This window comes from Dreissena polymorpha, chromosome 2 (genome assembly GCF_020536995.1).
Source record: "Dreissena polymorpha isolate Duluth1 chromosome 2, UMN_Dpol_1.0, whole genome shotgun sequence".
In the NCBI taxonomy this organism is placed as follows: Eukaryota; Metazoa; Mollusca; class Bivalvia; order Myida; family Dreissenidae; genus Dreissena; species Dreissena polymorpha.
Window position 1 is genome coordinate 63,989,215 of NC_068356.1, and position 15,017 is coordinate 64,004,231.

At 36.7% G+C, this 15,017-nt stretch overlaps 1 protein-coding gene across 2 annotated transcripts; it reads right to left on the reverse strand.

Moving 5' to 3' along the window:
- Positions 1-1,390: 1,390 nt before the first annotated feature.
- On the reverse strand, positions 1,391-14,798 carry LOC127867339 (uncharacterized). Of its 2 annotated transcripts, none has more exons than XM_052408426.1 (9): positions 14,662-14,798; positions 7,548-7,606; positions 6,829-7,161; positions 6,390-6,536; positions 5,363-5,631; positions 4,858-4,930; positions 3,318-3,430; positions 2,900-2,960; positions 1,391-1,744 (listed from the first exon to the last, which is right to left on the reverse strand). In XM_052408426.1, the coding sequence occupies exons 2-9, from the start codon at positions 7,585-7,587 to the stop codon at positions 1,689-1,691; spliced, it is 1,092 nt and encodes a 363-aa protein (XP_052264386.1). In that variant the 5' UTR covers positions 7,588-7,606; positions 14,662-14,798; the 3' UTR covers positions 1,391-1,688. The 2 variants fall into 2 exon arrangements, with proteins under 2 accessions (XP_052264386.1, XP_052264385.1); XM_052408425.1 differs by having other exon boundaries at positions 6,829-7,164.
- Positions 14,799-15,017: the final 219 nt, after the last annotated feature.

A 15,017-nucleotide genomic window follows, 5' to 3' on the forward strand; every position in this document is an offset into this window, starting at 1 on the left:
ACAGAAAATAAAAACATATTTTATCTACATATAATACAGATATTATAAAAAGCAATTGTAACTCGATAAAGAGTTATTAAATTATAAGAGCTTTGGACTAGTAATTTGGCAAGCACATTTTGTCTTGTAATTCAGGACGTCGATTTTACCCTCCATGGCAAGAAATACTTGGATTATAATGTTCAGTACCCTTACATTAAGATACCGATAATGATTTTATCATTTTCCATAAGATAAACAAATGTCATCATGCATAAAACAGCAACGAATAAAATACCTACATATTGCATGGATCAACAGGTACCTTGATAACAAAACCAATCGGTGAAATGATAAAAATTTAACAAATAAATTATCTTCTACATTGGTAACATACATTACCTGCTGTATAGTTCAATGTAATTCATAACGACCAAGTTTGCGAACAAACTGATACGTTTACTCGTATTTACTTGCATTTGTAAAGAACCGCACCTGAGCAAACTATTTCGGCAACGCGTTTTGCTAAACACTAGGTATATTTCTAGACTTACACAAATCAGTAATTTAAATCTGAATTGTTATCATAAATCATGTTAATACAATTAAATGATTTTTAACGATTAACAAGTAATAAGCTGAAGTCAATTAACTTTCATTTTAAGAATGCTCTTTGTTAGAGCAAGACAGTTTCGCAAGATAACCCAAACGAATCCGAGTATCATAAAGTAAGTGACCAGTTCCATGAATAATACCATTCCACATTGAAGTTGTACATATTTGAACAACGTTTTCTACACGATAGAACTTGCAGAGACATAGAAGTAAACTTGCGTTATTACCAAATATGTAAAAATATACGTATATATCTTCTTTATTCAAATTAAGGGAGATTTCGTAAAGATGTTAAAAAATGAGCATATGTGCTGATGGTTCACTATTTTGGCGTTAAAGCATTTTTCTACGGTTTCAGGATGCATTTTAAATCAAGACTTTTATTCCATTGTCCGGATTGAGATTCCATGATCCAATATTAAGAAGACCAGCCCTAAACTAATTCACTACACAAATATGAGAGGTGAATACTTCGTTTTTAATGTTCGAATGATGGAAACATCACGTTGTTTAAACGAGTTTTTAATAATTTAATTAAATATAGTTTTTAATTAATCCAATTCGAACTCTGGAACTTGCTTTCTTTGAGGAATGTAATGTTGTGATGCTTGATTGTTTTATCTTAAGTTAAGCGATCAAGGTTGAAAAACACGTGTAACTGTATTTGTTTAAGTCTTAAAATCATTAAAATGTATCTCAATCCTTTATTTGAAATAAACAATTGAGGTTGGTTATTTCTGTTTCCATCGTCTAATATAACATTATGAATAAAAAAGTAAATGACAGTATACCCTAAACTTAATGATATATATTGTGAAATAAGAAAAATAAAATTTGATCATTTTCTTTAATTGGTAGTCAAGTTATTGAATACCAATTTTAGAAACAAAGATATAGAAACGAAAATAAAAATACAAGTAGAACACTTTTTAGTATATAGAAGGGCACTCATAGTTCATTTTAAGCATATTAAAAGACACCCATATCAAAACACATATCCACAATCTTGTCATTGTAATCATATGTTTTTTTTTGTTAAAGTCTTAAATGTCGGCAAAGTTGCACACACAGATTGATATCATTGCTTGTCAAGCTCACTTTTTCTTCAGGGTTTTCTCAATATTTGATATGAGCTCCTGGTTGGTATTACCTGTATAAATAAAACCGATAAACGTCATTAAAATATAAAACGCATTAGCATACTGACAGATGTTAGTTCTTAGGTTAATACTATTTAAAAACAGGAACATAACACTTAACACAAGTACATTACATATATACATTCATATTACGGTAAAGTTCTCAAACAACTGGGCCTGGTTTTACAAAGTTGAACAATCTCACGGAAGTATGTTTTTCTTAACAAAGGTGTTCTGGCTTTAAATGTAAAACTTTGCAAAAAGTTAAAATGGAAAAAAAACAGTTTTCAAACAATTGTTATTTAGGATCTTTTAAATACTTCAGTTCTTCCTATGACATATGCAAAATTTCTTGAATTGAGACCTATTTTATTATAAGAATCATTATTTAGGTGATTATATGTTCTGTTTTCAAAAGATAACGAATTTGTTTAAGTAAGCCCTGCACAATGTACAATGCACTTAATACACACAGAAACCCATCTAAGCTTTGCGCACCATGCGGCGACTTGTCTACGCTACACAAAGCCCATTTAGAACTTGGTAGGTAAGTGCGAATATAAATAGACACTGCACATCGATTTGTTCTGATCGGCATTTGGACCAACGTATGCGATTTGCAATTCGATTTAAAGTAGAATAAAGCTTTGTAAAGATATCAGTTCGACGGCATTGGGATTATTAGCGATCGATACACAATATCTAACGGCACATACATCAAGGTTTATAAAGACTTTATTGTTACCTCAAATCCGACCTCATTAGACTATGGAAAACCAAAATTTGTCCGAAGAATACGGCCCCTCCCCCGAAAAGCAGTTAATAACTAAATTATAAATACTATGGCATGTTCAACACTACAACATCAAACACAGACGTTCATGAAAGCGTCACAAAGATTATTTACATCTTCACATTTAAGACACATTGTAAACGGTGCAAGTGAAGTTAGTTAAAGTTTTTTAGATATTAATTATGAGCTTAACGACCGTTAAACTGAAGTTATAAGCATTTCGTTTGATTAAGATAACGATTTTACAGCTTATCCCATTTTTATTAAAGGCGTTGTACATATCATGACAATTTATTACTATACATTTATTTATATTGACCTATATACGTAATAATAACCAGATGTAAACGCATAAAAATATAATGACACATACTGACTAGTCTTGACTGCCCAACTTCATGAATTCTCTTACGTTCTTCAGAGTTGTCCGATCGCTATAAATATAAAGCTACGTATGTCATAATGAAGATTCAAATTAAATGAATATAACATTGAACATGATAAATAAGTTTCAGTTTCATAGTGTTTAAACTATTAATATATATATATATATATATATATATATATATATATATTTATTTATTTATTTTTTTTTTATTTATTTATTTATTTATATGTAACTATATATCAAAACTATAAGAGTATTTAAGCATACGACTCATGCTGTTAACACAATCAACGTACTTTACAACGTGTTTAATATGTACATTGTAAATAAGTATAACAAATCAGTACAATTAACATGTTTGGTTTTGTAAAAGCTTTATAGAATAAAAGTTATTTGTATTTACACTTGTATTGTGTTTGGCTTCACCGCTTTCAAAAAACGCAACCGTTTGGTGGAAGTTTGTTTTAGGCGTCGTCTGTTCATCCCGTTCTTCAACCGGACTTTCTTTTTCCGGATCTGAATTTAATAGGCATTGATTACAGTCTTTATTAAATATCGGGTTGCAGATAGGCTGCAGACTCAGAACATGTCAAGGGTTCCGCTTCCTAGTTATCCCCAGGTTTCAAATCCATTTTCATCTAGCGCTCCAAAAACAATGCTAAAGAGGATTAGAGAGATAGAAAATATATTTTTTTCTATGATCATAAGTGAATTAAAATCGATATTCCACCAAATCCAACAAACTGTCTATTTGTTTTATTATTACTAATGATTATTTTGGATTTTTTGCCATTCCAGTAAATATAATTAACCATTTGGTGCCCAAAAATGTAATTACATGTATGTTCAAGGTTGGCTTCTCCGTATGTTTTTATTCACATTCAATGCAGAGTAGTTTCACTTGGTAACATTGGGGATCACGATGGGGAAACCAAAGATATGTAAAAAATAGCTCCTGTCAAATAATGAAAATTATCGATAATGTTCACTGTTATTTTTCACTGTTTGAAACAGTGAAATACCAGTTTAATGCACTGATTTCTCTATAAACCATCGGAAAGCATAAAATAAATTAAATTTAGGTATGTGCTGTTTATATGTGTAGTATTATTGAACAATCTTAGTTGCCTTTTTACAAGTGTACAAAGTAAAACGAATTTGAAATTGTTTAAGATTAAGTGATTTGCATGTATCTAGCAAGTAGTTGCAGACAATGTACCAGGTACACCCCACTTGCAAATAAAATAACCTTAGACTCAACTCATTTGCTTAAAATTAAAATATCGCTTTTTAAACCACAAGTTCATAAAAACAAATCAAATTCAATTTTATTGAGAGTGTGTCTAAACGCAAATGTTGATGTGTGTGTGTACTGTTTAGCATCCTATGGATGTTATACATTTAACTTTGACAAAATAACAACATCTCTCTTTTTTACATTATGAAATTCCATAAACAAATATTTGGATTCATTTTTAGATTTCCTTCCGAATAGCTCTTGAATACACTACGGTAACTCTTACATAATACAAGCTCTTCTTGGGCAAGAACAAAGAAAAAATCCACATTACCGTTTGATACTCTTTAAACATCATTCAAGAATTATCGATTAGGTTAGGCAACGGACATCCGATAGTGAATTACAGTCTCAACATCCACCTGGGCGATATTTGTGATCAGCAGTAGTATTTTTTTCTGATCTACTCATAGCCTCAGATTATGAAAGACCTGTGCTGCGTGAAAACACCACGTGTCTATGACATAACACATACTCTTCCACGAGTCATCATGTTTTAAGTACCTAAGAAATCGGGATTTCATAGTGTGGCATTAATCTTATCCCATATATGAAATGGGTCATAAATCGCTATACATATGTTTATAATTAACTATGTATGTAACGAACGCAAGAAGAGAACGATTGCTAATTTAATGACACATACCATCGACTTGTAAACGCTCATGTCGATGCTCATCGTTACGTACTTCAAGTATTTTGGGGGTGTTCTCGGGTTGCTAAAAATATGAAGCTCAATATTTAATAATTTTCTTCAAATTTACCATATATATATATATATATATATATATATATATATATATATATATATATACAGATCTTTAAAATATGGGTCATTGTATTATCCCATAATCAAACAGACTTTAACACGTTTTAAGTACTTTAGAACATGGATCATGGCTATAACCAACAAACAATCACACTTACAAACTTGTTTAATACGTACATGTCCACATTAAATAAGAATCACATAATGATTGAAATCTGAATATACATGTATAGTTTTGAAAACGCTTTATATGAACACAGTTATTTGAAATTGCATATGTGCCAAATGTGGCGGCATTCCTATTCAAGTACTCAACCTTGTGGTGAACGATTTCCATGGGTATAGCTAATTCTTCCTGTTCTGGCTTCTGTTCTTGACTTACTTGTTCTATATTATTTTGAATGCTTTGACTTGTAAAGGACATCTGTCCATCATCTTGTGTTATGTCACCAGTCAGTGTATCCTTGGGTGTCATGTTTAAATTATGGCTGTAAGCCAATAAATCATCAACTGAGGCATTGTGTGTATCTGTAGCTGAATATGTAATGGGTGTACTAGATTCTTCATCAAGCATGGTGTTACCGGCTCTAGTCTGAGGAACTGTCAAGGGTGCCGCTTCCGAGAAATCCCCAAGCTCCTGACGATTTTCATCTAGGAAAGTAACAAGTGTTTTTACTTAGTTTTTTTATATAGGTATTATTATTTAATTATGAATTACCACTTTATACGTGAACAAAGTAAAACGAATTAAATGTTAAGTGATGTAATTGTATCAACCTATGTTATTATTTTACAATGTGCAAGTTTTAACTTAACTATAAAAACCTTATATTATGAAACATCATAGAAACAAACAATAAGTCTAGCACTTAGTTTGTTGTAACGCTTTTACAAGGGATTGTTCTTAACTTGGATATTATGTGATTTCCTTGTTACCCGCTTGGCCGTTTTATTAATTATTATTTTCACCTTGACTAAACATGAAAATTGTTTGGAACTCATATTATCAATCAGTTCCATGCTCATTTGCATTTAAATACATGTGTTGCGTTATTTTAAACTGCATTGATTAATATCGCTTCTAAAGTTTGATATAAAATCATTACACTTATGCAATGCTCAATTAAGTATATATATTGGAAAGTGACGCATAGCTTTGCTTAGCTACACATTTATATACATTAAATGATTAATAACACAATGTTCGTCTTAAAATTAGACCAATGGTTTAGAATTTAATATGTGTACATCATCTAAACAGTAATTCAGTTAGCTATCAATAAACCATGCTTTAACGTTTATATTAAATCGCGTAAAAGATATAAAAGCGCGTTGCAATATAATTGGGTTTTTATCCATAGATTGCATTTTGAACACGTTATCTTGCAGATTTTTTATCTGTAACTTACTACTCGTGTGTTGGTTATTCTTCCGTCTAAAGTGAAAGTGAACAATGAAGGCGGTGCTGCTACCAGCTAGAACAACACATCCCACAGACAGAACAACTATTATGGATATCCAGTGACCCTCTGTAGTTTCAGTGGATTTCGGAACGCCTAATACAAAAACTGATTGCTATGAAGAACAATGTGAAAACTATAAAATGACACGATTTACTAAAAAATTAATAACAAAGGGTGCTTTAAAAATGCACCTTTATCGTAAAAACCAAAGTTATATCCATCAATAGAATTAATGAATTATTATTATGTAAGTCTAACCGTCAAAACAACAAAATAAGCTTTGTAGAAACCAGCGATAGAATAATCTTATAAATTAGCCTATGCAAAGCACCGATAATTGCAGCTGCATTCAGCATATGAAGCAAGGTTCACTGGTTTAACTGACCTTCGCAGTTCCAGCCGATCTGTTTTTCAACAGTTTCTGATTCATTGTACATTTCTGCACACGTGTATATTCCACACTGGTCTACCGTTAGATACAGTATCGTCAGTACACACGTGTAATTAACGTATGTCACGTCATAGGTTCCTTTGAATGTTTCATCCATCAATTGAGAATGGCCACCTGGTCCGAACTGGCATTCAGCTAGCCTGATATAGTCGGATGACTTTTGTTCTTGGAACTTGAAAACGACTCCGTACCGTTCAGATTTACATTCTATAGACACATTTCTCACTGAAGTGATACTGGAACCAGTTGCCCCAAGGATATTTATACCTGCTAAAGTGAAGTCATGATCTTGAAATATTGTCAGTTATAAACGTAGTCTGTCTTACAATTTATTGATTATGATTTAAAGAGGTAGTTTTTTTTAATTAAATTTAATAAAATTTATTATTAAAAAAGGATCAAATTGTCTTAAGTATTGAGAAAGAATTTGAACAATTTTAAACATGCATGTACATGTAACCAGAAGGATTCATGTAATAATTTAGAAGCGAAAAAGAAGGCATAAAAAAGGTAGACGACTTTTGAAGATACACGTGAAATAGTTCAATACAGTATTAAAGCACACATGGTCGATCCATTGTGTTTGAATAGCGTTAACACGACAAACGATCTAATGTAACCTTAATCCGACAATCCATACGCTTGGTACTTACGGAACAAAAGTAGAAGGCGGACTGCAATAAATGTACACATGCTGCTTTGATCGTCTAAGCTGTAAGGCAAAATAATCACTGACCATGTCATTGCAAAGCCGATAATTATAAATAAAATTAATCTGAATTTTTATTCAATTGCTAATTTGCCAGCAATCATATTTCGTGAGTTCTATACTTACTGAATATTAACTCCCATTTTTAAATGCTTTTAAATGATATTCAAATTAGAACAATAATAATTACAATAATTATAATAATAATACCTCGATAATACTTTAAAAAAAACAATAATAACAATAATAATGATAATAATAATAATAATCAAACAAGAAAAAAAAGAATAGTAGTAGTAGTAGAAGAAGTAATAGTAGTAGTAGTAGTAGTAGTAGTAGTAGTAGTAGTAGTAGTAGTAGTAGTTGTAGTAGTAGAAGTAGTAGTAGTAGTAGTAGTAGTAGTAGTAGTAGTAGTAGTAGTAGTAGTAGTAGTAGTAGTAGTAGTAGTAGTAGTAGCAGTAATAGTATTGTAGTAGTAGTAGAAGCAGTAGTAGTAGTAGTAGTAGTAGTAGTAGTAGTAGTAGTAGTAGTAGTAGTAGTAGTAGTAGTAGTAGTAGTAGTAGTAGTAGTAGTAGTAGAAGTATAATTATTAGGGATGGGAACGAATACTGAAAATAATATTCGAATATTCGTTGGTCATTATTCGAATATATTCGAATATTCGATTTTTTAACTTTATATTATATGTCCGTAGTATTTTATATTGCCACTTATAAATCGCATCATATGCGCAGCTTTGAAGAGCTTGAAAGAGTAATAATTTAAGATTTTTTTTGCTATTAAATATTATGTTCTTAAATATTGTTTAAATAAATAATGTTTATTCTCATAAGATATTTCCGAAAAACACATTACCGTAATTCTAATTTATTTTAATACTCCTAATTGATTCTGATTAATTCCCATCGATAATATTTATTATTTTGTTATAGCTATTTTTTCTGGAATTAAGAACCACGACGATTAAATTGGTTAAAATCTGAGTCACTTAATTCTGATTAAATGTGTTGAATACAGTCTGTGCTGCACGAAACCACTGAATCATCAGCTGGGAGCCGCCCATCAACAAGTGTTTCATCCTTTAATCCGAGGACACTCTCCGGGCGGTGGAACCGCAGTGCTGATCAGACACTACGGGTCAGTGGTTAGCTGCCAGCTCTTTTCCTCTCTCTTAATCCATAGCCAACTGGACGCTCTCTCTGCTGCTTGACCTGGTCTCCCAACAGCTCTCATCCCCTGATTCCTAGGGCTCTTAGCATCCTCCACAGTGATTGTGCGGGAAAGCCTCTGGCGCCAATTTCGATCGGGAACAGCCATGTTTTCCAATCGCGGGAACTGCACTGGTCTAAGAGATCAGTGTATTTGGCTTTCTTCCGCTCAAATGCCGTGTCGAACCTTGATTCCCATGGGACGGTGAGTTCAATGGTCACCAGCTTCTTGTGTTTGGTGGACCATATCACTATGTCAGGCCTCAGTGTAGTTTGGACGATCTCGGGAAAGACCAGCTTCTTCCCGAAGTCGACTTTCATCTCCCATTGGTCTGATTCATCTAAGATCGACGTGTTTATAGGAGGTTGCTTTGTGGTTGTTTCCCCTGCCTTGACAAAGTTGATCTTTGTAGATGCTGTTTTCTTTGCTGTTCTTTTCTTCCTTCTCTCGCGCTCAAGTACATCTGCTAGCTCCCTAAGGACAGCATCGTGTCTCCATCTGTAGCGGCCCTGTGTCAGCTAAGTCTGACATGATGACAGGATGTGTTCCATGGTGCCTGGCTTGTTACAAAGACTTTAACTTCGGTCTTCCACAGACCCCATCTGTGGAGGTTGGTTGGGGATGGCAGCAGGTCGTAAACTGACCTTAACAGGAATTTGAGTCTTAGTGGCTTATACTGCCAGATGTCTGCCCAAGTCAACTTCCTCTCTGTTGTTGTCCATTTGTTCCAGGCACATTGTCCACCCATTTCAACTGAACGGGCTCTTCTGCTCTCCTCTTCGCTCGCCCTGATTTCCTTCTGCACCATCTGACTCCTCTCCCTTGTATCTGCCGTGCTCCATCGCTGTGGTTTTATCATACCAAGCCCTTGTCTGCCCTCCGTAGTAGTTCCGACGATGTCTTTGTGTCTGCGTATACTTTCAGCTTGGGACACCGCCTGGCTTGCCGACCACTTCCTTCCGGTTCTAGTCTCTATGCCTGCCATCCAGATCAGGTCATCAGAAGATTATTTCAGTGTCACCACCATCCTGGCCTTAGCAACTTTGTACTCCTCAACAACTGATGATATTGGGAGTTGGAGCTGGTTGGTCCTCCCATACAGTCCGATGCTGGTGAAGTTTGGTGGGACCCCTAGCCATCTACGGAGGTATCTGTTGATGGTTCTTTCAAAGCCTTCCACAGTAGAAACTGCTATCTCATACAGCATTAGAGGCCACATGAGTCTTGGTAACAATCCATGTTGGTATAACCATGCCTTGAATTTCCCAGGAAGTGATGTCTGGTCTATCAGCTTCAGACCTTCTTGGAGTTGGTTCTTGGTGCGGTTTATGCTGCTTGTGTCGTTAAGGCTGGCATCGTACCATGTTCCTAAGCATTTGATAGGATTGTGTACTATGGATGGTATGTCTTCGCTCTGTACCTAGAGGGTGAACCTTTGAGTAACCTTTCCCTTCTTGATTACCATGCTCCTCGATTTCTTTGGTTTGAACTTCATTCTTGCCCAAGTCACTGTCTCATCCAATGCTCCAAGAACCCAACGAGCTTGCACATGTGTCGTTGTAGTTACGGTGAGGTCATCCATAAAACCTCTATTGGATGGAAGGTATATCCCGGAGGTTGTCTTTGGTCCTCTGGTTTCCCTCTTTGCGGCATTGATAATTAATTTCATTCCCATCACGAATAACACGACTGAAATAGTGCAGCCTGTTACTATTCCTTTCTCGAGCCTTATTCAAGGTGTTGCCTGTTCTCCTACAGCAAACCGAAGTTGTATGTTACTGAAGTATCCATTGATAATCTGTTGCACATGGTCTGGGATGTGGTAGTGCTTCAGTGCGGTCTCAATTAGCTTGTGTGGTATGGAGCCATAAGCATTGGCAAGGTCAAGCCAGACAACAGTGAGGTCTTTTTGGTTAACCTTTGCTTCTCTGATGATCTGACTGAGGGCGCTTGTATGTTCCACATATCCAGAGAACCCTGGGACGACTCCCTTTTGCACTGAGGTATCAATTTATTGGTTTTATGTCAGATACTTCGTCATTCTATTGGCCAGCACAGCAAAGAAGATTTTCCCCTCAACGTTCAGTAAGGAAATGGTTCTGAATTGGGTGACGGTCTTCGAATCCTTTTCCTTTGGTGTAAATATTCCTTCTGCCTGTTGCCAACAATCTGGAACTTTACCTTTCCTCCAAACCACTTTCAGAAGATTCAATAAGCCTCGAAAAAGTTTAGGGCACATCTTATACACCTTGTAAGGGATACCATTTGGTCCTCGGGCCGACCCTGCTCTTGCCATTTGAACTACTTCTGAAACCTCTTTCAGTGTAGGTTCCATTAGTGTCTAGAGGTGTTGTGGGTTCTGGTACTGGTTCTATTCTCTGGCAGTTGCCTAACGGTACGTCTCGGATATCATCAGAGTGCGTTTCAGTTAGGAACTGTGTAATTTCTTCCATGCTGCTCTCTAGCTTGCCCGATTTCTCTTTGTCTAGCAGGTTATTAGAGAACTTGAATGGATTTGCAATGAACTTAGCACGACGTTTGGCCTTTTTCCTTCTTTTCTCACGAAGTTGTTCTGCCTTGCATAGGTTTAAAAGTTGTTCCCACTGGCTGTCTCTTAACTGCTTCAGCCCTGGCTTTTCTTCTTCCCTGGCATGCCTATATCTCCTTCGCAAAACCTTCAGTTCACTCCTGATGCCCATTATCTGTCGCTGCCTTCTATTCATCTGTACAGGTTTCTTGGTGGTTTTCTGGATAGATAGTCAGACCGAATCTTTCTTTCCCAACTGTGTAGACAAGGTTGGTTAAAGCAACCAGCTTTCTTTCAACTGCTCCTTGGAGTGCTGTCTCCAGTATTGCATGGAGGTCATCGTCCAGGTCTTTCCATGCTTTCTTGTTTGACGTTTTCGGCCAGGATATTCTTGGCTTCCTCGGAGATTCATCACCCTTGTGAGCTGTTGTGGAGTGTGGTAAGTCGGTGTTTGCCTCTGGGTCACTCTGTGTTCTCAGTAACGCCAGTATTGGGTCTTCATCATCGAAGACTTCTTGAGCATCCGTTTCCGATCGCAATGTGTTTGTATCCAGCATGTCAGCCGCTAAGAGGTCCCCAGTACTGTGGGTTTGTTCCTGACTAGGATCCTCCATCGTCTCACCAGACATTACATCTGTGCGCTGCTGCTGTCGTGCTGTCTGCCCACACATCATTCTCGCTTGATGAATGCGCAAGCCCCTGAGATTCTTGCAGACTTTTCCACACCTACACTTTGTTTCTGCCTTCTTTCCAGTCAAAGTCGATTGAACTAGCCGTGTCGTTACCGTTGAATCTGTCCGTGTAAGTCTTTCATCCTCCCCCCTCTCGGAAGACTTTGGGGGTACTCTTCTGTAATGGAGTCTGTAGCTGAATAATGGTTGTCCTCTTACGAAGACTGCATTTTGGGATGCTACCCCATCCTGCACCTGGCCAGTTTGTTCCTGGTTGTCATCTGTCTTTCCAGTTTCACCAATCTATTCTCGGTCGCCATCTAGTCTTTCCTAGAAGTCACTGGTTCCCCAGATAAGAAATGTGTTGAATACAGTCTGTGCTGCACGAAACCACTGACTCATCAGCTGGGAGCCGCCCATCAACAAGTGTTTCATCATTTAATCCCAGGACACTCTCCGGGCGTTGGAACCGCAGTGCTGATCAGGCATTACGGGTCAGTGGTTAGCTGCCAGCTCTTCTCCTCTCTCTTAATCCATAGCCAACTGGACGCTCTCTCTGCTGCTTGACCTAGTCTCCCAACAGCTCTCTTTCTCTCTCCTCCCCTGATTCCTATGGCACTTAGCATCCTCCACAGTGATTGTGCGGGAAAGCCTCTGGCGCCAATTTCGATCGGGAACAGCCATGTTTTCCAATCGCGGGAACTGCACTGGTCTAAGAGATCAGTGTATTTGGCTTTCTTCCGCTCAAATGCCATGTCGAACCTTGATTCCCATGGGACGGTGAGTTCAATGGTCACCAGCTTCTTGTGTTTGGTGGACCATATCACTATGTCAGGCCTCAGTGTAGTTTGGACGATCTCGGGAAAGACCAGTTTCTTCCCTTTCAGAAACCCGCGTTATGAGGACTTTCATCTCCCATTGGTCTGATTCATCTAAGATCGACGTGTTTCTAGGAGCTTGCTTTGTGGTTGTTTCCCCTGCCTTGACAAAGTTGATCTTTGTAGATGCTGTTTTCTTTGCTGTTCTTTTCTTCCTTTTCTCGCGCTCAAGTACATCGGCTAGCTCCCTAAGGACAGCATCGTGTCTCCATCTGTAGCGGCCCTGTGTCAGCTAAGTCTGACATGATGACAGGATGTGTTCCATGGTGCCTGGCTTGTTACAAAGACTGCAACTTGGGTCTTCCACAAGACCCCATCTGTGGAGGTTGGTTGGGGATGGCAGCAGGTCGTAAACTGACCTTAACAGGAATTTGAGTCTTAGCGCCATACTTAGTCATACTGCCAGATGTCTGCCCAAGTCAACTTCCTCTCTGTTGTTGTCTATTTGTTCCAGGCACATTGTCCACCCATTTCAACTGAACGGGCTCTTCTGCTCTCCTCTTCGCTTGCCCTGATTTCCTTCTGCACCATCTGACTCCTCTCCCTTTTATCTGCCGTGCTCCATCGCTGTGGTTTTATCAAATAAACATTGATTTAATATATAGACAAAGCATTCATAACAAACGTGGCATTCGTTCTGATCTCGATGGGATGGTCCCGCTTTCGGGGTTTTTTGCCCGGCGTCCTGGTATGAGACAATTTGTCCCGACATTCGTAAAACACGACGTACGTTCTATAAATTAACAATAAATTTCACTATTCAATGTCTGTCTTGCTTAAACTTACTTTCACTAATACCTCGAGTGCACCAGTTTAGCTTTTGATATCTTATCATCGATTTATCGGCAAATTATTGATTTTATCAGGCATTAAAACAATGGTGTTCTATGATATGGGTCACTAATTGCTATTGATAGATGTGTCGCATTGAAATAAAAGCCAACTGCTGTCAGATCAAGTCAAAAGATACTGTATTATATACCACCTGAGGTTAAAAGACCTATCAAAACACATATTTTGTATATCAAACAAATTGAATGATTATCGATACACATTGATGTGTTTCACATAAATTAATTTTCATTTTCGACTGATTTTCAGAAAATAGTATGCACATATTACATCAATATAAGTTTCAAGTAAATTGGTGATTGGTCCCTCACCTTAGTTTAGTTTAAACCTATTTATTTTAGCTCGATTGCATCGACTTAGGCTTATATAAACGCTCTCGAGTCCGTTTCCTGGGCCTAGAACCAGTACTTGGTGTCTTTGGGGGAGATCTAAAGAACGCTCCCACGGTGGGGATCGAACCCGTAACCTCCTTGTCGCTAGGCGGACACCATATCCATTATGTCCCTCACCTTACACCCTCCCGTTTGTCAATTAACATCTCGTTCATTTATGGCAGCTGTTATCAAAACAATATTCAGGAAAGTCGTCTGCACTAAACCCGAACTGCGACTTTGTACATGTACTTATACCTTTTTAAAAAGTATCTGTGCATAAAATGGAATATTCGAATATGACTTTTGGAGCGAATATTCGGCCAATTTTCGAATATTCGGATATTCGGTCCCATCACTAATTATTATTATTATTATTTTTATAATAAGGTGTAGTATAAGTAGTAGTAGTATATTATATATATTTCATTAATAGCAATAATAATACAATTATAATAAGTACAAGTATGAATGTCATAATGATAAAAATATAAAGAAGAATTTGACAAAAAGAAGAAGAAGAAGAAGAAAAAGAAGAAAAACTATATACCGGTAACAATTCCGATAGTTATGTTCGTAAACTATTTAAGTGAAACTTCATTTTACTGCTTCTGACACTACATAAATACAAACATCGTCTTGTTTAAACATAAAATCAGGTTTTAACAAGTCACCGGTACGCAATCAATATAATACTCAAGGTAGAAATAGATCTCAACGGTTATGTCACACTATGTATTGAGAAAACGGCCTGATACGAATCTTTTTAAACTGTATACCTGTTAAATAAAAGGCTATATTTAAACCCAACGCAGACGAAGATAGAGTCGGTTTATTAAGTGTATGTTAAGCTAAATTCCTCATAACGCGGGTTTCTGAACTACTTAGATCCGACGGACCGAAATA